Here is a 25116-nt window from a genome sequence, read left to right as displayed (position 1 = left end):
CCGTAACTCTGCCATGAATATCAACTCATGTTCTATGTTTCAGTCATTAATCTGGTGTCTCGGATTGGATTAATCGTTGAAACATACACAATTGATGCATGCTTTCTAACAACTTACAACTGAACGTTCAACTCGTTATCGCATTTACTAATACAATACGCGTACGTTGCGCAAGTGTAATAACGCTTCCTTTTGGGTTCATTTGAGTTTATTAATGTAGGCTTAGAAATGCATGCATCCTTTTCATTGTTTGAAATCGAATGTCTAATAAATTCATGTAATGTTTATATGACATATTTCTAAACAGGATTCGAACTCGTGTTACCATCGAATCAAGAGAGGATTGCCTATTCCCTGGTCTCCTATTATGCGCCGAAAATCTTATCATGTTTTGTGGGTGTGTGTCTTTGTTTTTAAATTTTGTAACCATCATAATAATCATGGGTTCCAAGTATTACTGCTCTTTCATCAGAGCTATGCCTAATTTTGTCTCTTATGAGCAAGGATCTTCATGAAACTCCTTGGTATGAGGATATCGATAACAATTACGTCAAGCTGCAGTTTCATATTTTACTTTCATATAATTATATGGTGATATCGAAAATTACCGTATAAGAAAGCAAAATATGAAGTGCAACGTGACGTAATGTCATCAATAATCGCATGGCTGTTTACAAAGACAGCAAAGTCAATGTGGGCCAATGAAAATGAGGCAGGCATGGCTAACTGATGAATAATAATTCATGCTAGTTTTGAATGGAACTTATTGCTGTAGCAAAATAGAGTGATAACGATTGGTGTTCATGAATCATTGATAGCATGCATTTCAGCACTCACATTAGAAGTTCTCTGGGATCGGCATTCATTTCTAATAAAGCAGCTTTCATTATTTTAGTCAATATTCAGTTCAAATTTATTTCGTTTTTTTTTTTTCACAATGCGAAACATAAATCTCACTTTCTTCAGTGACCAAAATGATGCATGTAAATATATACAAAGAAAACATGCAATAAAAAAAAAAAACAACTTACAGTAAGGATACATTACGATGGTTGGTAAAGTAACGAAAGTGAAATGATTGTCAATATGCATTGTGTGAATATATATATATATATATATATATATATATATATATATATATATATATATATATATATATATATAGTGTGATGATGCTGATATTCCTATACCGTACGCCTCTGTCATCTTAAATGAAATTATAGTTGAGACAATGTAGATAACAGAAGATATATATATATATATATAGTGTGATGATGCTGATATTCCTATACCGTACGCCTCTGTCATCTTAAATGAAATTATAGTTGAGACAATGTAGATAACAGAAGATATATATATATATATATATATATATATATATATATATATATATATATATATATATATATATGTGTGTGTGTGTGTGTGTGTGTGTATGTATATATATAGTGTATATATATATGACGTAAAAACAGCAACAAAAAAAATCAAACAGCAATTAAGTTCAAAAGAAGGAAGAATAACATTTAAGTTTGTTCTGTGTTTCAATGTTCTTTGGTGTGAAAATCACGGGCAGAAACCTGCTTTGGTTTCTTACTTATTAGAAGAATTTAAGAGGAAGAAACATTCTTGTGATTTACGTTAGAGTCGATAAGTCTCGTGGCGGACTGGTAAACAACACTGTCGAAAGGTTTGTCACTGGACAGATTTTTACCTGTCCTTAATCCAAACGTAGATGGCAGTATGCTGCATATCATACAACACCGCCCTTGATCTATTAACTGCTGCAGCCTTTCAGAAAATCTCTGCAGTCTTAACGTTTAGATGAAATTCGGCTTCATGTTTGTGCTGACATGAACAGTCTAAAGAAGCCTGCAGAAAACAGTAGGCGAAAGCTCACACAAGGTAAACGATTTTTTATTGTGAACTCATGAAATTCGCTTTCATTAGAGATTTACCAATCAGATGAACAGAGTCTTATGTAAAATTCAATCAGGAGAGTGAAAGTCTCACATACAGACTAAAATTCAAAAGTTGATGAATTGTATTATCTTTGAACGTTTTTCTCAAAACTGTGTCCACTGTCAGAATGCTAATGAAATGAAATGCCATCACAGGACACTTTCTTCTGAAATAATGATAGTTTGCACAGAAATCTTCCCAACTGTTTTTTTTTGTGTTTGTTTGGGTTTTTTGCGAAAAATATAAAGGAAGGTAACATGTTTCTATCAAAGTTATTCCAGAGTTTTCAGTTGGTGTAGTATATTGAAGAATTTGATTTCAAGATAGAGAATCAAAGAATTGATTTCAAGATATTGATGCTGGTTTATAAAGCTCTTAATGGTCAGGCACCTGGTTATATCAGTGAATTATTGAACTTTAAATCTCAGATTCATAGCCATAATCTCCGCAGTACAAATGATAGATTGATATTGCAGATACCCCAAATCAAAACAAAAGTTACCTTAAGTGACCGATCATTTTCTTGTGCAGCCCCTAGGTTGTGGAATAGATTACCATTAGACATTCGGAAATGTCAGACTTTAAATAGTTTTAAATCAAAAGTGAAAACTTTTTTGTTTTAGCATGGGCTTATTTCTTTTTGTACTTCCCATGCAGCATTGTGCAACATAGGAACTTAAGAGCTCTTGAAGCGCAGTAGAACATATAGACATAGTTTCTGCGCTTAATAAATGATTTATTATTATTATTATTATTATTATTTTGTATTAGGAAGGCTGCCATACGTTCTGAATTATCAAGAAAAAATGAATTTACGCAAGAACCATTTTCTCATTCCAAATTTACAGAAACATCTTACCACAATTTTACTGCCATACTAATATTGCATTTGGTGTAGATGGTAATAGTTTTTACTTTAGAATATCTCCCTGAATGGATGACGTTTGAATGATTTTACAATACGTAAATGCTATTACAGCTCTGGAATAGTCTTTCGTTTGCGATATCATCATGCACAACATAAATTGATAAGAATATTATATATATATATATATATATATATATATATATATAGAGAGAGAGAGAGAGAGAGAGAGAGAGAGAGAGAGAGAGAGAGACAGAGACAGAGACAGAGAGAGAGAGAGGGAGAGGGAGAGATGAGAGATATATAGATATATTGGTGGTTTAAATCTGTAATTAAATAATCTCATTGACCTCAATCAACCTACACATTTTACAGGCATCTTTTAATAAATGTAATGATACTATGAATTGCTGAAGTGTAGTATTGTGGGTGCGCCTTGTACTCGTGTAATGAAGATAGAGCTGTAAAAGCAGTCTCATTAGATTTGTCTAATGTTTCACGTGGTAGATTCCCTCCATATAGGGACAGATTCAACGTTTACTTACTAGTATACAGTGTAATGCCAGAGAGTTATTCAGAAAGCTGTCAGTTCCATGGCTGTCTGCTTACATGCATCCATTGCTTCCATGGCAGCCACGTAAATATATCTTCACTTTAAAAAAAAAAAAAAATATGAATACATTTTTATGTACATTTGCTGAACGGGATACACTACATGAACATGGGGACTATAATCCCCCCCCCCTCTCTCCCTCTCTCTCTCCCTCCCCCTCTCTCTCTCTCTGTGTCTGTATAATAATGTCTATAATAACTACTATATTATAATCTTTCCGATTCGAAAGTCAGAAGTCACGTCGCTAAAACTCACCTTGTCTCCAGTCAAGTATAAAGTGAACTGTGCACTGAGGCATGATAGCATAAAGAGAAAGTTAAGTAACGTCAAATCACCTTAATAGCGGCACCAAACAATATTGATCGTGTGGTATATTAAGGTCCGTCCACCCCCCCCCCCCCCCTTAGTGTTTCACCACAAGCGACACGGCAACTATTTTCGTAGGGTGAACTTGGGGCAAGTCTGAGTTCAATGTTACGGGATGTGACAGGTAGCCATTACCATGCAGGAAACATGCATGCATAGCTAGTTCTTTTCACGGCTAAATGTATCGCTAGATGTTTATTTTTTTAATGGGTGCATTCTTTCTTGTGAGGGTTTGTACTGTAATGTTGAAAATGAATGGTTATGATTATGTTAATTGTTTCGCACAACTTAGAAATAAATAAGCTAAATAATGCGAGGACTCTGAGGTGGATTGGACGTAGCAGCCATGAAGTGAGTTTTATTTTCTTCGAGTGGGTGGGTATGAATAAATCTTAGATTACATCCACAATCAACTTCATGCAGTTTAGTAAAACAAACAAACAACTGCGTATATATCCGCGCATGACAAAGCACCCCCATGGACTAAATGGACCGTCCCAGGTAGTGCAGTTCACCCCCTCCTCCCCCAGCCCCCCCCCCCCCCTCCTCACAACGTTGCTATGGAGAGAGGTCGTCTGCGTTGAAAGGGGAGGGCAGAGGTTCCTTTTCATTACAATTCGACGACCTATTGATCGCCCGCTTTTCACGAGCTTCGTCCATTGTTGGTAAACTTTTTTGTGTTGACAGAATAACAAAGGCGAATGCAGGGAATTCGGGACCTATGAATGCACTGTAATCTTAAACACACGATCTAACAGATTATCGAGCTCGCGCTGTAGTAGTAAAGCAGTGACTACAGTCTTCAGACTTGTTCAGAGAGAATTGTCGCTCACAACTTGCAAGGATTCGGATCACTACTATCCAACAGGTGAAATTTTTGTATTGCATGCGTACTCTCACATCTGTTCATGGGTCTGATTTTGGGTCATTCCTCTGGTGTACCGTCTGCTGCAAAAGCTGAAACTCGGGAGCACGGTTCCAGTCAGGGTTTGTTCACATGCCAGTCTTGAACTTTGGAGACCTTATTGTATAGACAGCATAAGACTAGCTTCGAGTGAGGGACCGCGCTAGAACCATCTAGATTGTAACATACCTGTTGCACTGTTACAGAAGAAATACCGAGTGAAAGGTTTGTTGTTAACTCTTGATAATTATTCATTTATGTGCCACATGACCTATAACCGTGCATCAGTCGAACATTGTGTGTATGCCGAGGAGTTATCTTGGCGGAATGTGTTATACTGTACACATGTATTTTCTTAAAACAATAGCAGAAACCAGTTCCACTTGAATGTGAATGATTAATATGAATGTACACAATGTACAATATGTTGCTTTGACTTATAGGAGGTGACCATGCCGAGTACAATGTACATGAATATTCTATTCTTTCAGAAATCTAGCAACAACAAAAAAAGGCATATATACATAATAAAAGTAATTTCCACAAAAGGTTGAAATCAAACATACACAAATACATGTACACGTACATGTAATTATGTTCCGTGGCTGTTTGAAGTGTATTTATTGCAGTTGTGAAGAAATGACGCGCAATTGCAAGTGCATTTAATGGAATTTATGACAGTTAGAATTTTCAGCAGACGAGGATCTCACTGTATAGAGGATACTTGGATACTTCCTTACTTGGATACTTGGTTGATATAGCCCTCTATTCCTGTGGGAAGGGCTCTCAGTCTACTCTTGAAGGATGCCACAGTGGGTGCAGACACAACGTGCTCTGGGAGGGAGTTCCACGGCTTGACCACTCTATGAGAGTAGAAGTGGCCAGCAAGTTGGGTTTTGTAGCGTCTATGATACAGCTTGTAAGAGTGACCTCTTAGTGTTTTGGGTGGGGTAGAGAAGAAAATATCTGGCTTGGTTTTATAATGGCCATTTAGAAGCTTGTAGGTATCTATAAGATCGGTCTTGATTCTTCTCCCCTGAAGAGGTTCCAGTCTGATTTTGTCGCTACATACATGTTAACGTAAGCATCTAGTCTTGTCTGCATCTTCTCCAATGCTTCAATGTATTTTTTTGTAAAGGGACTCAAAACTGTGGATGCATATTCCAATGCTGGTCTCACTATAGATTGGTAGAATGTGGTGACTTTAACTTCACTGAATCCTGTAAAACAACGTCGAAACATGGCAATCTTCTGGTTTGCTTTTGTGACTATCTGTTGGATATGATTTGCTGCAGTGAGGATGTTGTTTACAATAACACCCAAATCTTTTTGGGTAGTCACTTCTTGTAAGTAAATGCCATTAAGAAAGTGAATGAGATGGATTCTAGACTGTACATTGTACCCTACGTTCATTTGTTGATGTTCATTGTACTTCTAATCAAATACATGGAACAATTGGTTATAGTACTGAATACACCTGTTTACAGTAATGCACATTACTGTATAAACGTGTATTCACTGCCAATGTTCATATCGATAGTCGACGCAGACCTACACTGTACATTACACATATAAAATTATCAATTGGCATATTCAGTGATAATTTCGCCGTAAATAAACCAAATCATACCAGGACTGCCTGAACGGTCTAAATTCCACCTTTCCCTCTGCAAAATACATTGTATGATGATCTTTGACACGCACTTTGTACGCCCGTGTCTCATCAGCAAATAGTGCAAACACACACGCACACGTGTGCTTTGAATTAAAATGGTCGTGTCTATCAAATGCCATCTTGTATACCTGATATAGGTCAATATCAACCTTTGTTGCGGGTATTTAAGATATCAAAGCTAATTACTGCGTGCAGATTATCAGATAGCATGACAATGGTCGCAGACAAAATAAAAGTTCTCCCTTAACACTCAGAACCACTGCTTTTTGTGTCGTTTACATTTTGAGCAGTGTGTAATCACCCGCAGTTGACACTGAAAGAGTTAATCCACCCCATACACTGTACCTCAAAATTAAATTTCCACGTTTACTTGGCCTGGAACATACACAGACACTCCCCTAGAAGCGCTAATCTCACATATCTGAACAATCATTTCATTATGGTGACATGCATGTACCATATACAATGTAAGTGTCACAAACAATTTATGCTGTCCCTGTTGACGAAGGTTACATTGTGTAGATTTGATTAGTTCGTATTTCTTTTTACCCGTCACTCCTTCGGCTATTAGTTCCATATTTTTTAACCCATTGAAAATGAAAAAAAAAAATAACTTAGACTATTAAAATGTTGAAATCTAGATATTGTGGAAAACAGTGCTTGCAATTAATCATTGGGTACAGAGAATAAAGTTAGGATTAAGGTAATTTTTTCAAGACGACTTTTCGTGTATTCTTTCTTTCAAAGTCTTTTAGAGTTTACCCCTCAACAAATCCAAGCTCCGTGTTTAACTAAACGCCAATCAAAAAGGTTGTCATCTTTCATATTCTGTAGCCTATAATTGGTGCTAAGTAGGTCAGATTTAGTGGGACGTACTTGTGGATCTCTTTCTGCACTTTGCCTCCCTCTTTCTCCCCACCCCCTGCTTTCTTGACTCCATATTTTCTGTTGTGTCAAATAGAGACATACATGTAGGTGAAATACATTCTTTTTCCCGTTTTAAACACTGTCATTAAATTTTCTTTACCTACCCTCTTTTCTTTTCTCCAGGTGAAATATAACAAAATCAAAGCCGATCAGTGGGCGAGGAATGATAGCATGATTTGGCCCAATCATGAATGAGAAGCTGCTGGAAGAACAGGACCAGAGCGACCCCGGTGAGCCCGCGGCAGAAAGCGAGGCTGCTGCTGCTGCTGACGGTCATCCTCAGGGTAAAGGGGTCAACGACAGCAACGATGACGACCCAACCCGTGATGATGCCGCAGAACCACGTGATCCTGAAGCGTCTAAACCCGCGGAAAATAGTCAAGATGAAGTTATCTGCACACCTGATTCTAATGCCGCGACTGATGACGCAAACGATGTGAAAACCAAGGTTGACGAGGGGATTTCGCAGCCAGATTCAACAATGGAGGATGATAATGTAGATAATGAATACACTGGTAGTAAAAAGGAAGGAAATGAGTCGGGAACACTCAAGAAAGATGATAAAGGTGAAATTGAAAAGGTGAACGAAGAGAATGCCTCACCGGGCAAAGATATCAAAGACACAGGAAATGATGAAAATCACGACGCGGAAAAAGTGGACGGGACACAGCAAGAAGGACACAAGTCGCCCACTCCCGACTCTATTCAAAAGGACGGTGATGTAGTAAATGAGAACGAAGGAAACAAATCTTCCAAGGACGCAAGTGAAGCAACTGAAGTCGTGCGGGATAAACCCGCGAGCAGTCATGGTGACAACCGTGATCGAGCGAATGCAACACCGACATCGAGCATGAAGTCATCTCTCAGTAAGAAGAGCAAGACCGTGAGGGTGAGGTCATCCAAGACCGTCTCCACTGCCATCGACATCGACATGTCGCACATGATGGACGACGTCGATTCGGATGACGACGATGCCGGTACCCGCATCACCGCCTGCTGCGGTAAGAGTGTGGACTTTTCGATGCCGGTGATGGACGAGGTCGAGGCGGAACTCCAGCGGGTGATCAACAGGCCTGGTTCGGGCAGGACGTCGATGATGGATGACGAGATGCTTGGAGTCGGACGAGCGGCGACAATGAACACGCCTGTCACAAACAACGACGACAGAGAGAGGTAAGAATTTCACAGTCGACCTCGCATAAGTCGAATGATCGTCTAAGTCGAAGGTCTTTTCAAGTCCTCTTCTCTATACTCTATTGGTTTCAATGCCTCATAAGTCAAATTTTCTCTTAGTCGAAGCTTTTTCAGTCCAAATAGATTTGACATTAGGCAAGGTTGACTGTACATCATAATTTTCTTTTATTCCATGAACAAAAGAAAGAGTGAAATGATGACAACTGAAACAATCGTACACACAACTACAATTCATTTGTATGATTCCGCTGAGCGAACAGTAAATTGTGTTTGATTTTCCATCTTATTGCTCCTGCTGTTTCTATTTGCATGTTGCCGTCGTGCCGGTCTTACTTCAAAAAAGAGGTCCAATACATGTATGTCTTGGTATTGTGGATCACATCAATTAGCGATGAAATAATCTTTCCGTTCTGACACTTCTGTGAAGAGGAACATTCTTAAAGAGCTGTATTTGTAACCTTGAAATTCAACCTGCATGCTCAATTATGAGCTATGGACTTTTATAGAGAAGTTCACATTCCCTCGATTTGTTACTGACATGAAGGGTAATATTATTTCCCTTGCTTTTTGAAAGAAATATAAAAATGTTGAATTTTCTTTGTTTTTTCTTATATCTTTTGAACGGATTGTCCGATTTCCTCAAACTTCCCTGATGTGTTTTACTATTGCTGCATTCATTCAATTAACATAATATATACAATTTCATTTAACTTCTTTCCCCTCATGCAAGTCAAGGATGATCATACTTTTTTTTTATTCTCCTTCTCACTAAGTCTTGTTCAAAACATCAATTTTTGAAAAAGATTGACAAAATAATAGATTTCTCCCCTATACGCATCAGATTATTCAAATGGGCGTGATTAGGGTCTTTTTATTGTTAATTCATCGACAAAAACACGATGTTTTGATAGTGTGTGTACACACCAGTAAAAAAAAACAAACAAACCAAACTTGTGAGGCGACGACATCACATCCAATTTGCAAATATAAGATTTTTTGAAAACTTAATTAAGAAATATCAAGTTCCACAACTTTTGCGTCTGAGCTGAATAAACTTCTTCCATTGTGATCGTTATCACGCTACACCACTTTGATGTCACTGTACTAATAGTTGTCACAGCTAGGGCTCAAATATTAACTAAAGCACGAACGCTATAAATAAAAACGGCCTTCTCAAAGCGGCGTGGATACTGTGTACAAACTTATTGTCGACGATGCTAAATGAGTAATACGAGTTACATTTTTCTTCACCTAATTTCAGCTTCATCTACACGCGCAGCATCCGAACTCCATCGCGTGACGGTATCTACCAGCACGCCCTCAACCTCATCAACAACCGATGCCAGAGTCACGCCTACAGCGTCCGCTCCCAACCGCAGCCTAGGAGGAGGAAGCGGGTGGAGCCGCCGCCGCGTAGCGCCGCTAGCTTGCCGTCCTCTCTGCTGGCTGGGGTAAGGAAAAGGATGCATAAATGAATAACTAGTTATAACAAAACAAAAGTAAACAAAACAAGCAAAACAGCCAGAGTAAAACAAAACAAAATGTTAGACATGAAAATACACATGATTGTGATGTCGAAGTGAGTGTTGGTGCTACAGTGCGACGGACAAAAAAAAAAAAAAAAATGAGAAATGCGAGGCCACCTCGCCTCTCTATACAGGATAAGCCAGTATCTGTACTGTAAAGCGAGGAGGACAGGAACAAAATGTTTATAATGATGATAGAGATACAGATGGTAATGAAAGTGTTTAGTAAGTAGAACTTTAGATTGTGTTGTAAATTGGAATATCACCAAAATAATTCTGGTATAGAAGTCGATGTTAAGAATAATTTAATATGTAGAAATTATTCACAGGAATATTAGTCGATGTTAAGAATAATATTTAATATCTAGAAATTATTCACAAGAATATAAGTCGATGTTAACAATAATTTGATAAATGAAAGAAAGAAAGAAATAATTTGATAATTATGTAGAAATTATTCATAGGAATGTTAGTCGAGATAGTAATCGTATTGACAACAGAAATATACAGCTCTTCACGAGTAGCATGTGATGTGAAACATAAGGAATATCTGATTGTACGGGGCTGAAAATTATCCGAAGAAACTACTCTTGCACACTAATAACGGTAGGATGACTTTCTTCTTTTAACCATTTATTTCGCAGGTTCCAGTATTCAGACTGCCCAACGTCGTGGAACACATTAATGCTCCTCCATTTATGGACCAGCCAAATTCTTTCTTCTATGTCGAGCAACAGAGGCCACTGCCAATGCGACCTATGAAGGTAAATGAGACGTTGCAAAAAAAAAAAAAAAAAATCCCACGTTGCTCTCTATAGAGTATCACTGTATTTGAGTGAATATGTAGAAACATTTCTGTATTCTCTTGTTTTGTTTTGTTCTGTAATTGTTTTTTTTTTTTGGTGTGTGTGTGTGTGTGTGTTTGTCGCCTGCTATCTTTCTGTTTCCAGTGTGTGGAATAGCAGCTATCCTCACAACGAGAAGTGTAGTATCATAGTTATATTATTCCGTCTCATACCTCTTGAAGATTGTCACAAATTGTGGTACATTTTCCTTGAAAGACTAGTTATTTAAGCCTATTCCGTCCTTAAATTTTCTACTTTTCTCTTGCTTGTAGTCTCTCTTTTTTTTTTTCTTTTTTTTTGGAGGGGGGTGGGATGTAATGTTATTTAATTAATTCTGATATCAATACGTAGATATTCGACAGGCACGTCGTCATTCAATTTCTTGACATTTTTCAAACCATTTTATCGAATAGGTATGGAAAGGTTACCAGGGCAACGTGTACTTTGAGCCAATGGTGTGCCGGAGCGCCCCGCTTAACCTTCCGCCTACATACGATCTCAGCAGTCCCGACCACAGGCAAAGCTCGAAGTCATCATCGAGGTTTCCTTCGATATCGTCCCACTCAGCCGACTCTCGATCACGTCTACGACAGCTGAATGGAGACGACGCGGAGAGCTCCGTGCAATTCTCCTTCCAGTCGGAAACGCCTCGGACGGCGACCAGGAGTGGTCGGCGAGGCGGAACGAAGAGTGCGATGTCGTCGCGGAGCGGAGCCCAGAGCCAACGTCAGCTGGCTATCCTGGATAAATACACGGTGTTGGGCAAGATGGATTATAACGCGGCTGAGGACCTCAAGTGGATCAGCGGAATCGAGTCGACGGGAACGCTGCAGATCGGCCCGGAGGGCCAGCGGCTGACTGGATACGGCTATAAGGTATATCGCGACGGGGATAGGCATCCAAAGTTGCGGATACGCCGCGGACTCGTCAGTCACAATTTGGCGGGAAGTAGCAAGAACTCTCCCGCTCTTGGCGTCAGCGGAGGGCGAATAAACGAGGACCAAGCTACGAATCAGCAGACTCGGGTTCATCAAACGAAAACCTCCACCCAAGACATCAGCAGGTCGGGAAACCAGTCTTTCCCGCACGAAAAATACCAATGCGTGGATTCAGCGACAGCCCTGCAGCAAATCAGAAAGAGGAACGACGGCCACGGCCGCTCCAAACTTGTCCACATCTTGCCGTCTGCGTACAGCGACAACCCCGCTCCTATGCGGGCCAAAGGAAAGTGAGATGGCTCACATAAACAATCATAAATGTTAGAGTTTTCAGGTTACATACAGTGCCTACATTATAAGCTTGACCATCCTCAAGTCAAATTATGATCGTCTTCCAGCGTTTCCAGACGTTGTGTTATACAGTATATGTTATGATTGGCTGAGAAGTTTACAAGATTTATAACTACAAAAGGTGCTGCTGTAATTTTCCTTCGTTTGTAGCATGTGCCTTACATTCGTCTCCGTCCCGTTACGCCATCCATTGTCCGTCCATTAAAGAGATTATGCAATGTAATTTATGCAATGCAAATGTATGTTGACTTGTCTTGATTCGAAATACCCTGGTCATCACTTACGTGATCAAAAGAATATCTATGTGTCATGTATTTTATAATAATATTTCTATCATTTTTCTTCACATTACTTGGTTATGCCCACAAAAACAAAAACAAAAACAAAAACACCTTCCAAACCAAGAGTCTGCCAGTGACATCATCTGTCAATCATTGTTACAGTGCCGATATGATTAAGAAAGGATATTGGAAGCACCCTCCCCTAGACCGAGCATAACTTATGATGTTTCCTTGCAATGCCTTTAGTTAATCATAATCATTGGTAACATGGTATGCTCAGTCTAGAGAAAAGTGCATTCTATTGTCTTTTGTTGATCATATCTATATTTTAGCAATGATTGACAAAGGATGTCAGAGGCAGAATCTTGGCTAAGAAGATTTGTTTCAAGGCGTATCCAAGTAATCTGAAGGAAAAAAAAAGTAGAAAAATTATTACAATCATTTAAAGATTTCAGTCAACACTTTGGACATCAGTATGGGAAACATTTGTTATAGTTGTCTTGTATCGAATAATAACATTTGTTATAGTTGTCTTGTTATAGTTGTCTTGAATCGATAGCACCAAGGTATCAAGTTAGTGGGAATTAAATCAATTTATGTTTCAGAAAAGGCAAGCCCGCTGCCAAACAAAAATCATATCATGGGAAGTGTTTGTTTACTCCATCTCTAATGGAATCTCAAATATAGTTTCATTGCAGTTCAAATAGTTATTGGTACACGAAGTATAGCTCTGAAAGGCTAGCTGCAGAATCGAATCTGTGGGAAACGCTATCCCAAAAGTTTCTATAATTAGCATGTTGTGATATGAAATCTGTTTAAAATGACCCTAGCGCCCTTTTGTCGTGACCAACAATAGTTTCGTCTGGTTTTAAATAGACCGCGACGCCTCGGTGTTATTGATTGCGTTCACCTTCGGATCCATTGTTTTCAAAATGGCGTTCCCTTGTTACTTCCAAAACCTCTTTGACGCTTAACGATCGATTTTCGCACCTAGTGTGAAATAAACAAGCCTATTTCCCTCACGACGCTCCTTTCGTCGCTCAGTTTACGGGACTTCATTGTTACCCAAACTTCTCACGAATGAAAAAAGAATGATCACAAACTTTAATAGGTAACAGTTTCTCCCTGGACTTTTATTTGTAGCTTTTACGGAGTTCAACACTAATATACCTCATTGGCATAGAAAAATGTCATTATAATCAAAGTATTTCTTTGGGTGTCATTATTTTTCCCCAATTCCCATAATTGATGATTAAATGTTTTTTCTTTATTCCCCACAAACAAAATCATAATGAAGAAAGTCTGATAGCACCCACCCACGTCAAAACTTAGTTTTACAAATTTACAAGGGCGATCACGAATGTCAACGTACAGTGACGTACAATGTACACAGACTCTCAATTTATATTGCGTCCACCGTGTTGACAGTTGCTGCTAACCACTGGATGGAACGAGTTCGCGTTATTTCGCGTATCATAAGTTTTTGTTTACGTTATTCACGATGAAATATCTATATCAAGTAAAATGCTCAAATTTTGTGAATGTTGACATTAAAGTTATGTAAGCAACGAGCTGAATGTTTAGGTCGCAGAGCCGAGTTATCTAGTGCAATATTTATTTTGTTATAACGAAAGCTTTTCAGATCAATAATTGTATATTGTGAAAAACAACTTTTTCAAGTACGATCATTATGAATGCATCACTTTTTTTTTTCTAGCAAAATAAACATCTGTCATCCATGACGTACGTGTCCCTGTTGTACTCATTAATCAATAGGTGTTGTTTCGTCATACTGTGTTTCTCACATGCTACATTGTATACAGTACCATGTCAGTCAATAATCTATGTTATATTGAGAACACACACGCAGCAAGCAGCTTGGTGATCACGGCACTACATGCAGTCTTGAGCAGAAAAATCTGACATACTGACAAAAAAAACCCAACCCTTTTCTACTTATTCATACATCTCTCTCCAAATGTTTTAAAGGGATTGTATAGTTTTGGTTGAGACCTAATATCAGGTTTCTAACATTTTTTTGTGAGATAATGAGAAACGTCTTATGAAATATGAAAGAGCATGTAATTCTACGAGGAATTCAACGTTTATTTGATGAAAATTGGTTTTGAAATGGCTGAGATATCCAAAAAAGAGCGATTCTCATAATGTGTGGGACCCACACGTACTTTATTACGATCACTTTGTTTTACTTTGTTTTTGGGTGTTTCAGTCATTCCAAACCCGATTTTCATCAAATAAACTTTGAATTCCTCTTAAAATGGTATGCTCTGTAGTATATCATAAGTGTTTTCTTGGTATCTCACAAAAAGTTAAAAGCCTAATTCTCATCTCCACCAATACTGCAGTACCCTCCCTTTAACATACAGGTTTTATATTACATATAGTATATATATATATATATATATATATATATATATATATATATATATATGGTCTATAAAACAGCCAAGATGCATGTACGCGTGTACATGTATATCACACAATTGCAATCGAAACAATATTATGAAAACAAAATGCAACTGAATGTAACGATATTATACAATCATGCTAGATATTAAGTATGCACAATTAACAATTCATGACGTGGTTTCGCGAACTGCTGATACAATAGACACGAGCGAAATGAGATCTAGCCTACTAAAGATTGAGTAAAAAAGAAAAGAAATAGAGAATGAAATATGACCTAGAAATATATATAAGGATGTTCAGGGCATGGTAAACAATATTCCTGCCAATGTGGCTCAGAAAACATAACCAAATGAAAGGCCATGAATGCGTTGGTAATTCTGCATCGAAAATCGTATCCTTATTACACGCAAGCCAAGTGCATGCAGTGACGTGATTGATGCGCGCGTCCACGCAATGTGGACGGTAAGATAAGTGAAGTGAAGTTTATTGACTCAACGACCCTCATGGGGTATGGGAGTATGATACCATTTGCAAATTATTATATACAAAATAGAATAATTTCAAACAAAATTTTAACATATATACATGTATATCACAAATATAATGTATAATATATATCGATATATATATGACATCACCTTAAAATTTTCATAAAATATATTATGAATAATCATATAGACATTAATCTATCTCTATATGAACAATGCAGCACTATCTGATGCAGAAAATCAAACAACTGCCTACATGATATACCTTAATTGGAAAGAAATGATATAGTGTACAATAACTAATGAAAAAAGGACATTATTTCTTTACAAAACCTCAAGACATTCGACAATGTCTCTCTCTTAGCGGAATTAAACAATGATGGTATTTAAATGTGTTAGGGTATCTCCAAAAATACTTCTTGATTTTTTCATTTTTAAAGAAAGGACATACAAACAAATAATGGAATTCATCACCAATATAATTTTTAGAACAATGAGTACATAGACGTTCAATTTTGGGAATGTCTTTGTAACGCCCAGATACTATAGGAAATTTATGCCTGACGCAATGAAAATGTGATAGAGATTTTCTATTGCTTTCATTAAGATGAATCAGGTACTTTTCAAAACATAATCTCTGCTCTAAAATTCTACAGTACATCGATTCTTTAACATCACTGTGCCACTTCTGCTGACTCATATCCTAAATTTCTGCATCTAATATTTTATTTTTGAATGTCGATAAAGTCAGATTACTGGTTTGACTCATCTGATTTTCCCTTTCGAAAAAGAGACAATATAATTCAACTGATTTCTCATTTACGAGACAATTCTAGAACACTAGCATTCGACTAGCAGTTACAGTTTTTTTTTTTCTATTTTGTAGAGCCCAAGTTCACGCGTAAATCATACAATTGGGAGTCAACTTTTGTTCAAACAAAGCAATTCTTAACAGAACTTCAAATAAAACATTTCAATTTGGGTTAAGTTTTCAAAACCCCAAATCTCACACCTATACATTGGTAATATCAATTGAGGATAACTCGAGTTGAATATCAATAAGTAAAAAAAAGAAAAGAAAAAAAGAGATGCAATTTTGGCTTTCATGGAGTATAACTCTTTATGCTTGAGTTACTTGTTTATTCAAAGTTTTTTCTAAAGCTGTCGTTGTAGTTGAAAGTTGTTCCTATACTCGTAGGCCTACTCATCATGTACATTTAGGCCAGTCAGGAAAATAAAACTTCGGAATGTTTCTGACTTAGCTTTCCTCTTCGTGGTATTAACAGTAAGATGCCAATTGGTTGTAATCAGAAAGAGCACTATAGTTATGAGTATCTTGTAAATCGTTCACACTTTCAGCAAGTACAAAGGTATTGTCAGCGTACAAAGGAGTAAATAGATTCATATAGATATCAGTTTCTTTCTCATACATAGGGCTAAGCAGTCGCGGATTGACGAAGATAGAGAGCACAAATAATGTATCTCTCTTGTAAAGATGATTCAAAATCATTCAAGTACAGTGAAATAAAATTGGAGACAAATTTTCACCTTTCCTAACTCGGTAACTCCTACATTGCTCTGAAAAAAAAAGAAGAAGTTTGACTTCTTACCACCATGTATATGAAATGCAAGATTTAGCGTGCATACATTTGATTATAAAATGCAACTATTTTCCATTAATCCCGTGCTTCAGTAATTAAATCCATTTGAAGCGAACTTCAATCAACTAAATCACAAATGATTTTTTATTGTAGTCCGCAAAAGCACAATACTTTAAAAAAACAAAAACAAATTGGACCTACCAATTATAACGATTGCCTGCAATGAGAAAAAAAAAAAGATCAATCGAAGGATGTAATCTTTATGAAATCACATGTACATGTACAATTGTTTAATGACAGTCTTATCTACATGAGAAAGTTATGATCCACTCGTTTGTACCGTATTGAAAGTTCCATTCAGATTATTACGTAAGATCGATGTGCAGTGGTACGTACGGACCACTGCACATTGATCTTACGTAATATGTACAGGTATTTGTACTAGTACAGTAGTAGTATGCTATGCGATGAGCATGCAGTAGACCGAGGAGTCGCGTGCACATGCGACTTGCAGTGATGAGCTCTTTTAGATAGATAGATCGACGACGATGGAAGCCGCAAATGCAAGAAGAAATGTAAGTATCATGTAAATAATCACACGCTGTTACGTTTGCAGACATAGTCGTTGACAAGTGCATGCAACGCACAAGAATCATGGCATTCGTTGCCATTCTGACATGGATGCGAATATATGGGACTGACATATTCACTGTTGTGCTACAGTACTGTCAGGTCCGTAGACACACGTGTACACTGTTCCAGTGTTAGGAATAAATAATGATAATAATAATTTTGTAGACCTATTGTAAATAAGATACACCAATAGTACTAGTATTCAGTGTCTGGCAAAATCGTAAAATCGGCCCCACATACCGCAGCTCAGTGCGCGTGCACCCGGGCCGTGCGTTAGCAGTTAACTTAAGCAAGCAAGTTTACTTGAACCTGTTAGGTTAGGCTTTAGGGAAGGGTTGTAAATTTATTTATGTTTAAATTGGCCGTTGAATTAGTCGAGGGACATTAGAAGGTCCTTCTGAGAATAAAATGTTGAAGAACAACGGAAAAACGGGAGAAAGGAAGGAGGAAAGATGCTATGCTGTGGAAATCGGCCCCGCCGCTGTATCAATCTCGCGTAAACGCCATTTGGTGGGGCCGGGGCCACATTCACGAGTATTATACTGTGGAAGAAAGCTCCACCGCCGTGATTTTTTACCGATGAACGCCACACGGTGGGGCTCAATTCATGAGTATAAATAGGCGAGCTGCCGTAGTATTACTATGGACACGCAGTGGTGATACTGATGGGGCCTATTTCTCGAGTATGCCCAGTAAATTATAGTTGGACCAGATTATCTCACTTAAGTCCTGAAATTTATACAATTGCAGGAGCAAAGCTCATTTCAATTTTCTCAAACTCGTCTCACCACAGTGGAGTCTCGGTCGATGGTCGCGGACTCAGAGCAGCATTGCTCAGTCTCAGAGACGGAGTAGAGCTCATAGAGAGGGTTTTTGGTGTTTCGGTTCAGTTTATTTAAAAAAACAAAAACAAAACATAATGTAGTAGGAGCACCCTGGAATAGCGGGGCGTGCCATACACCCGCTATGGGGCTTCCCATAGACCCCTTACGGGAGCCCATCCCGTATATAAGGGGGCAGGTTTCCCGACGCCATTAGTTGGTGCTCGGGTTTTTGTGAAGTCGGGTCTATGCTGTTCATTGATACGGATAATTCCAGTGCCAACCAGATATTGAAGTACAAGACGTCGCGGACGGTAATGGGTAAGTTTCTATTTTGTTGTGGATGTGATCCGGGACTCCACGTCCACAACAATAATCACAGTAGAAAATGAACATGAAGCAAAAATGAAAGTGAGTCCCCAAGAAGCAGAGCTTGTGAGTGGGGCCCATTATGAATGGACTTCTCGATCCCAGCTGATCAGCAAAGAGACCTACAACACAAACATGTAATTAAATATATAAAAAAAAAAACACCACCAAACCCCCCCCCCCCTCCAAACATCCAATCACCGTGCAGAGTCCAAAGAATAAGCAGATCCCAGGGCTAGCCAGCTGAGATCGAGAAGTACGTACATGTTAGTCTGTTTAGATGCCCCTCGCTCTCTCGATATCCTGTGCCCTGTGGTTTTATTTGAATTTGAGAGGAATTTGTTACCCGGACGCTGCCTGGGCGTTGTCACGGTTATGTCTGTTAAAACTAGCTTCAGAGTGCAATCATCTACAAATGTATCTACAATGCAAAGGGGATCACATTTGTCTCGGGCCTTTGGCTTTCTTTGTGAACTCCCCGACACATTTTACACCATATATAGGCCCTACTTCTGTTTTTATGATTATCAATAAAGTGAATTGAATTGAATTGAATCATGAGTTCATTGTATGTATAGAGTCCACACTACATCCTTGATTTTCTTTAAAATCAGATATCTTTATGTTCATGATCAGATGTTGTCTTGTCTTGATTTCTATTCCACAGCTGAAGGATTTCTTGTCCATGTATAATCAGTTCACCGAGACATGCTTTGAGAGATGTGTGCAAAATCTCAACTACCGCATCCTGACTGCACAAGAGGTGTGTTCTTTTCTCTCTCTCTCTCTTTTTCCATCTTACATAATCTTAAGACAAGTACTTCAAAGCAGGTTGTTGGTATGCATGATGATTGGCTTTAGCAACTATGTGAGAAAAGGGCTCACTTTTACTTTAATTCAATTCTGTTTGTAAAAGTTCTGGAAATATTTTGTGTTGGGTATGGCATCATAGGGAGATTGGGGTTGAATCAGTACAAAATGTATGAATGATACAATGTATGATAATTTGTAAGTTAGGGTCACACTTTTGATTTTTTTCCCCCAGTGATATTCCATCCTTGATGTATGCTATTCAAAATTTCTCCTGAAGATAAAAAATGTAGCACGAAAGAGTATGAGTTTCAATTTATCATATTTTTTATGAGGTACCCGAAATAAAGGATGATGCCATCTCCTATGTTTAGAAGCTATAGACGTATTCAGATATTTTATCAAACACTAAGACATTATTAAAAGTGTTTATAAGACTTAATAAGTAAGCTGTGTATGGGTCCTCATATACAGTCAGCCTCACTTGAAGTTTCTTTTGCATCAGTATTACACAACTGTACTTTTTTTCTTGAAGAAAAATCATATGCTTTTTGCAGAAGTTTTTATTGGAATGATTAAATTTTATATGTTCAAAAGTGGCTTGTAAACCTACACAATGCTAATGCCTTTATAAATGAGACTGAGTTGTATTCTCTCATAGAAGTAATAATGATGGTCTTGTCTTTCTGCAAAGGAAATCTGTACTGCCAAATGCATCGACAAGCTCGTCAATGTCAACCACCGCCAGATCTTCAAGTACATGGAGATCAACCCCCTCAATCGGAAGCTTGACGAGATCGGTGTGGGCGCAGACCAGGCTGCAGCGCAGAGCCTCCCGCCCACCACCACGACTGCCAACGGGCTTGCGGAGGATGCTGTGCAGCAGGCACCCCAGGTGGCTGCCGTGGAGGGCACGTCTCGCCCACAGGAAGAGGGTGTTGCAGACATAACTGTTGCCGACTCAGCAGCACCCATTGCTGGGATATCTAATGAGGACATGAAACAGGCATCCAGTGGAACAGACTTGATGAATGACACTCAAACAGACATGGAGAAGAGATGATATTGCACTGATGGTGGATTGAATTCTGCATAGCTCTTCTCAGAGAAGTACATCTCGATGTAGAACCATGCACTCTGGGCCATGGCATTTACTATTAAGTTGTTTGCCAATTTATATCACACCAATACAGGTAACCATTAAGTTACGAATGACCTCAATATTACTACAGTGGAACCTTGTTATGACGAAGTTGGATCTGGCGAGATACCTGATATAATGAGGTCATTTTTCAGGTCCCATTCCTTTCATATTTTGTTTTTATCCCAATCTAACAAGATACCCAGCAAAACAAGGAAATTTTAGGGGTTCCAAGCTGCCCATTATATCATGGTTCTCCTGTATCAGTTGCAAATCTCTAGTTTAAGACAAAATATGCTATGCCATTGTTGGAGTTGACTCACTTATGTGGTCAGACATTGAGCGAGGACCTTATGAGAATCTGTATCTTTTGCGGGATGTATGCTTAAAATGATTTATATAATTTTCTGTCATCTCAGTGTCAGAAGAATATGTTTGTTCACAAAACATTTCTAAATCACTATGAACATTGCAATCATTTTGCCACAGTCACATTTTGCTGTCGTTCTGACTGAGGAAGTTCAAGAGATGGAGTTCCAACTGGCTATAATTATCCAAAACAGCTGTCAGTTTGTGTACAAAAAAATAAATAAATAAATAAAAAATCCACAGGTGTATTTGTGCTTTCGATGATCCGGGTTCAATGGCACCATCTTTCTGAGCAATCTGAAGATTCATTTTGAATGCTAACATAATGTTTGGTATGATTTGCTCGTTTTATTTGCTGAATGAAATGAAACATCATCTAATGATACATCATATAAAACAAAAGTCAATTTTGTCCAGAAATATGTGCATACTCCTGTAAGTGCGAATCTGAGCTGTAAGTTAGGGAAAATGTTTGGAATTGTACACTCCTGTAAAGCAGATTTTATCTTCTTTTTTTTAATTGAATGACACTGATATGGTAGAAATTTCAAGTAATTCTTTATGAATTAGTATATCAGATTTAGTATTATCTACTATTGTTTCATGTTTTCTAACACTCATCTTCTTTTATAGGTAGGGACAGTGAAAAGAAATTACCATGAAAAAGACATATCTTCCCTGGCTGGTCATAATGTAATGAGACATGAATCCATTGTCTTCCTTTCTGTTGGGCAGATCCAGTTTGGCACATACTTCCAAGTATTTTGAGGGGTGGCATCCTTGAAAAGCAGCAAGTAAACAGTGTCTCATAACCAGTAGAAAAATTGCTTTTCTACACCACTTTTAAATTAACTTTTATAAATACACTGTAAAATGGAATATCAGACAAAGAAAATGGTAAAGAGTTCGTCAAATGGGACATAAATATAGAAGGTGATGAATATTCAAGTTTTTATCATTACATGTTCGCCAAAAAAATGATATTAGGCATAGTCATGTATGTAAATTAGCGCAAGTGGTGATATGGTCAACTCACATAACGGAAAAAATATTCGACTTTACGCAGGTTTTGATATTTGAAAGAAAAGATCAAAGAATAATACCATCTCAAATAACACAGTATTATGACATGAATTACTAGTGGTAAGTCTAGGGTTCAGAGTTTGGAATACAGAATACCCTGTAATGCCAAAATCATTTGGGCATTGGTATTTAAATGTCCAGTAACTTGCTGTTCAAGGGATGGTATAGTTCTGGTTGAGATTGGGATTTAGTTGTTGTTGTTATCTTAAAGATCGAAAGAAGAGAGAGAGAGAGAAATGGGGCCCTATACAAATAATTTGCCCCAGACAGCACTTATAACATAAAACAAATATTATAGATCTTAAAGAGATATAAACAAGAATATTAAATGCATACCAAGTCTCCTCGAGGGAGCTCATATCGTCTCCACGAGGGAGCTCATATTGTCTCCACATAGGAGCTCATAAAGTCTCCACGAGGGAGCTCATATCGTCTCCATAAAGGAGCTCATTACGTCTCCACGAGGGAGCTCATATGATATTGATGATTACCTCATATTATTCTTCAGACAAACTCAAATAATTACACAATACACGCGCGCGTGTACCGCACACTAACTCATCCGCGTGCACACACTCAACCACATACACACACCTTCAACCACGCACAGACACATCCATATCATGGTTCAACCCAAAATAATGTACAGTATTTAAATAGAGCACACACACAATGATATGTTTTTTACAAAATAGATAAAATTAATATAACTGTATCATTGTTTCGAAAGAAAGAAGAAGAAGAAAAAAAATATATATATATACAGTGTTTATATCAAGGAGCTCTAAGGCGTTGATACAGAAAAATATTTGCATATACAGAAAAATATTTGCAGTGTTTATATCAAGGAGCTCTAAGGCGTTGATACAGAAAAATATTTGCAGCAAATTTAGGTTTTAACTTTTTAAGAGATAATTTGAAACCACTTACGTGAAATATTAAAGAGCATTGGATTCTCAAGTTTATTTGATGAAAATCAGTTTTGAAATGGCTGAGATATCCAAAAACAATGTCCTAATAAAAAGGGTCCTATTGTATTAGAACCACTTTGTTTTGCTTTGTTTTACTTAATTTTTGGATATCTCGGCCATTTCATAACCAATTTTCATCAAATTAACTTTAGATTGCTCTTAGAATCGTACGTTTCTTAATATTTCATGTACCACATGGTAAGCTATTTCATATCATCTCATAAAAAGTTAAAACCTGAATCCTCATCTCAACCAGAACTATACTAACGTTTTAAGTGGAACAACTAAGCCATGAAATGTGGCTTGCTTGCCATGTTCATAGTGTTTTGTGAAAGTTGTGTAGGTACATGTGTCTAGGAAGTCTGTTCTTAATTTGTGATTTATCTTTGAGCGATGCATTTTGTAGCACACAGTGTACTGACGTTGTTTCAATTGCTGTGAATAGCATTGTCATGTCTGATGGAGGTTATGGTGACCTGGAAATTGTCATTGCTCGAGATGAGATGAAATTCAGGGAATTTACTTGTCTCTTATAAATTACGATAAACCACAAAAGAGTTTAAAAAGTATCAACGTCTTCATTTTAACTTCATTGTTCTGTGTTTAATTACATGTACGTCTTAAACATTTCTGCCTTGTAGGCATTTTGTTTTTTAATACAGTGGACTCCTATTATAACGAAGTCATTATATCGAAATTTTGTTATAACCTAACAAATAAACAATAAAAATATATAGTGTGGATTAAGTTGCGGCCTGAATTTTTACTTCGTTGTAACCGGAATTTCATTATAACTGTGTTCGTTATAACAGGAGTGCACTGTATAGTCGAGTATTTTAATTTATAAAGTCTAATTAACACCCTAATGATGACACACATTGCACAATCAATTGAGTTTGAAATCCTGACAAATTTATTTGTAGACCACTATACAAATCCACATCATGGTCAACAATATTAAAGACTACTGCAGCTACATTATTTAAGAGTTAGAGAGCATCTACCATTTACTGCCTGCCCATGTAAAGACAACATGTTTACAGTGGAATGCTGTCAGTGTTCCCTTCATATTTTCATTTAACTGTTCATGTATACTAGAAGGGTCCATGCTACTGCAGGCACATCCAGCAAATGACTGTCAATTGTTGTAAACTGCACTTTCAGGAAAGGCATACACACAATACACTAATCAGTACACTTTCTATCAAAGTAAATGGGGAAAAAAATGTTTGCAACAATAATAGCAAGGTTAGAAAACCAGGTACATTCTTAATTTTCTCTTATCTACTGCTAGGATAAGACACCCTTTTTTTTTAAAATGAAGCAAAACAATATGGCTTCAACTGTACAAATGTAGCAACATGCGTTATACAAAGTCAAAATAGCCCGCATTCCACAAAAAAACGGTTAATTTGAACATGTAAACAAATGAGCTACTTGTACATCTTTTAGATCGTCTTCTCCACACATGTAATCACTTGGTGAAAGCTGAATGATGGGATGTGCAGAGACTAAGCTGGGGAACGCCAGGGCGACCATCTCGCCCAATTTGAAAACTCATCCTTGGGCATTTTATCCTCATTTTGACTTTGTTTATGCCATGCAACATGGAGGGTATTAAAAACACTTCCTCAATTACAAGCGAAATGCAACCTCAGAAAATTATGTCAGCATCAGATCAGAGCACCCCCCCCCCCCCCCCCCCGCACTGTTAAATGCAAGACAAATACGCACGGCACAAAAATGAAACATGTTAAGCTGCAAGTTGATTACAAGGCAGTTACTTGTTAGTGTACTCCTTATAGGAACATGCACAGACACAATTTACATTTAATCATATAAAATTAGCTGAGAAATAAACACAGCTGCCTGTAAAATTGTTTCAAGATCTCCCCTAACTCTTCCTTCCTCAGGAGGGTGAAATCAGATTATGCTTATTTCATACAGATGTAT

General features: G+C 37.7%; 2 protein-coding genes across 2 annotated transcripts; both read left to right on the top strand.

Moving 5' to 3' along the window:
• The first annotated feature begins 7499 nt into the window (after positions 1-7499).
• LOC140235431 (uncharacterized) lies at positions 7500-12109 on the top strand. Its single transcript, XM_072315458.1, has 4 exons — positions 7500-8485; positions 9768-9957; positions 10677-10796; positions 11291-12109. The coding sequence occupies exons 1-4, from the start codon at positions 7500-7502 to the stop codon at positions 12107-12109; spliced, it is 2115 nt and encodes a 704-aa protein (XP_072171559.1).
• A 5317-nt stretch (positions 12110-17426) lies between these two features.
• LOC140234835 (mitochondrial import inner membrane translocase subunit Tim10 B-like) lies at positions 17427-21657 on the top strand. The gene is made up of 3 exons (XM_072314878.1): positions 17427-17541; positions 19457-19552; positions 20294-21657. The coding sequence occupies exons 1-3, from the start codon at positions 17515-17517 to the stop codon at positions 20660-20662; spliced, it is 492 nt and encodes a 163-aa protein (XP_072170979.1). The 5' UTR covers positions 17427-17514; the 3' UTR covers positions 20663-21657.
• The last annotated feature ends 3459 nt before the right edge of the window (positions 21658-25116 follow it).

The sequence above is a fragment of the Diadema setosum genome, chromosome 11 (genome assembly GCF_964275005.1).
Source record: "Diadema setosum chromosome 11, eeDiaSeto1, whole genome shotgun sequence".
NCBI classification, from domain to species: Eukaryota; Metazoa; Echinodermata; class Echinoidea; order Diadematoida; family Diadematidae; genus Diadema; species Diadema setosum.
Note: the sequence above shows the minus strand (reverse complement) of the source record. Positions and strands in the feature narration are given on the sequence as shown.

Coding starts and splice junctions, on each gene's coding strand:
- LOC140235431 (XM_072315458.1), top strand. CDS start 7,500: ATGAATGAGAAGCTGCTGGAAGAACAGGACCAGAGCGACCCCGGTGAG. Junction 8,486..9,767: donor AACAACGACGACAGAGAGAG/GTAAGAATTTCA, acceptor ACCTAATTTCAG/CTTCATCTACACGCGCAGCA. Junction 9,958..10,676: donor CGTCCTCTCTGCTGGCTGGG/GTAAGGAAAAGG, acceptor TTTATTTCGCAG/GTTCCAGTATTCAGACTGCC.
- LOC140234835 (XM_072314878.1), top strand. CDS start 17,515: ATGGAAGCCGCAAATGCAAGAAGAAAT. Junction 17,542..19,456: donor CCGCAAATGCAAGAAGAAAT/GTAAGTATCATG, acceptor TCTATTCCACAG/CTGAAGGATTTCTTGTCCAT. Junction 19,553..20,293: donor GCATCCTGACTGCACAAGAG/GTGTGTTCTTTT, acceptor CTTTCTGCAAAG/GAAATCTGTACTGCCAAATG.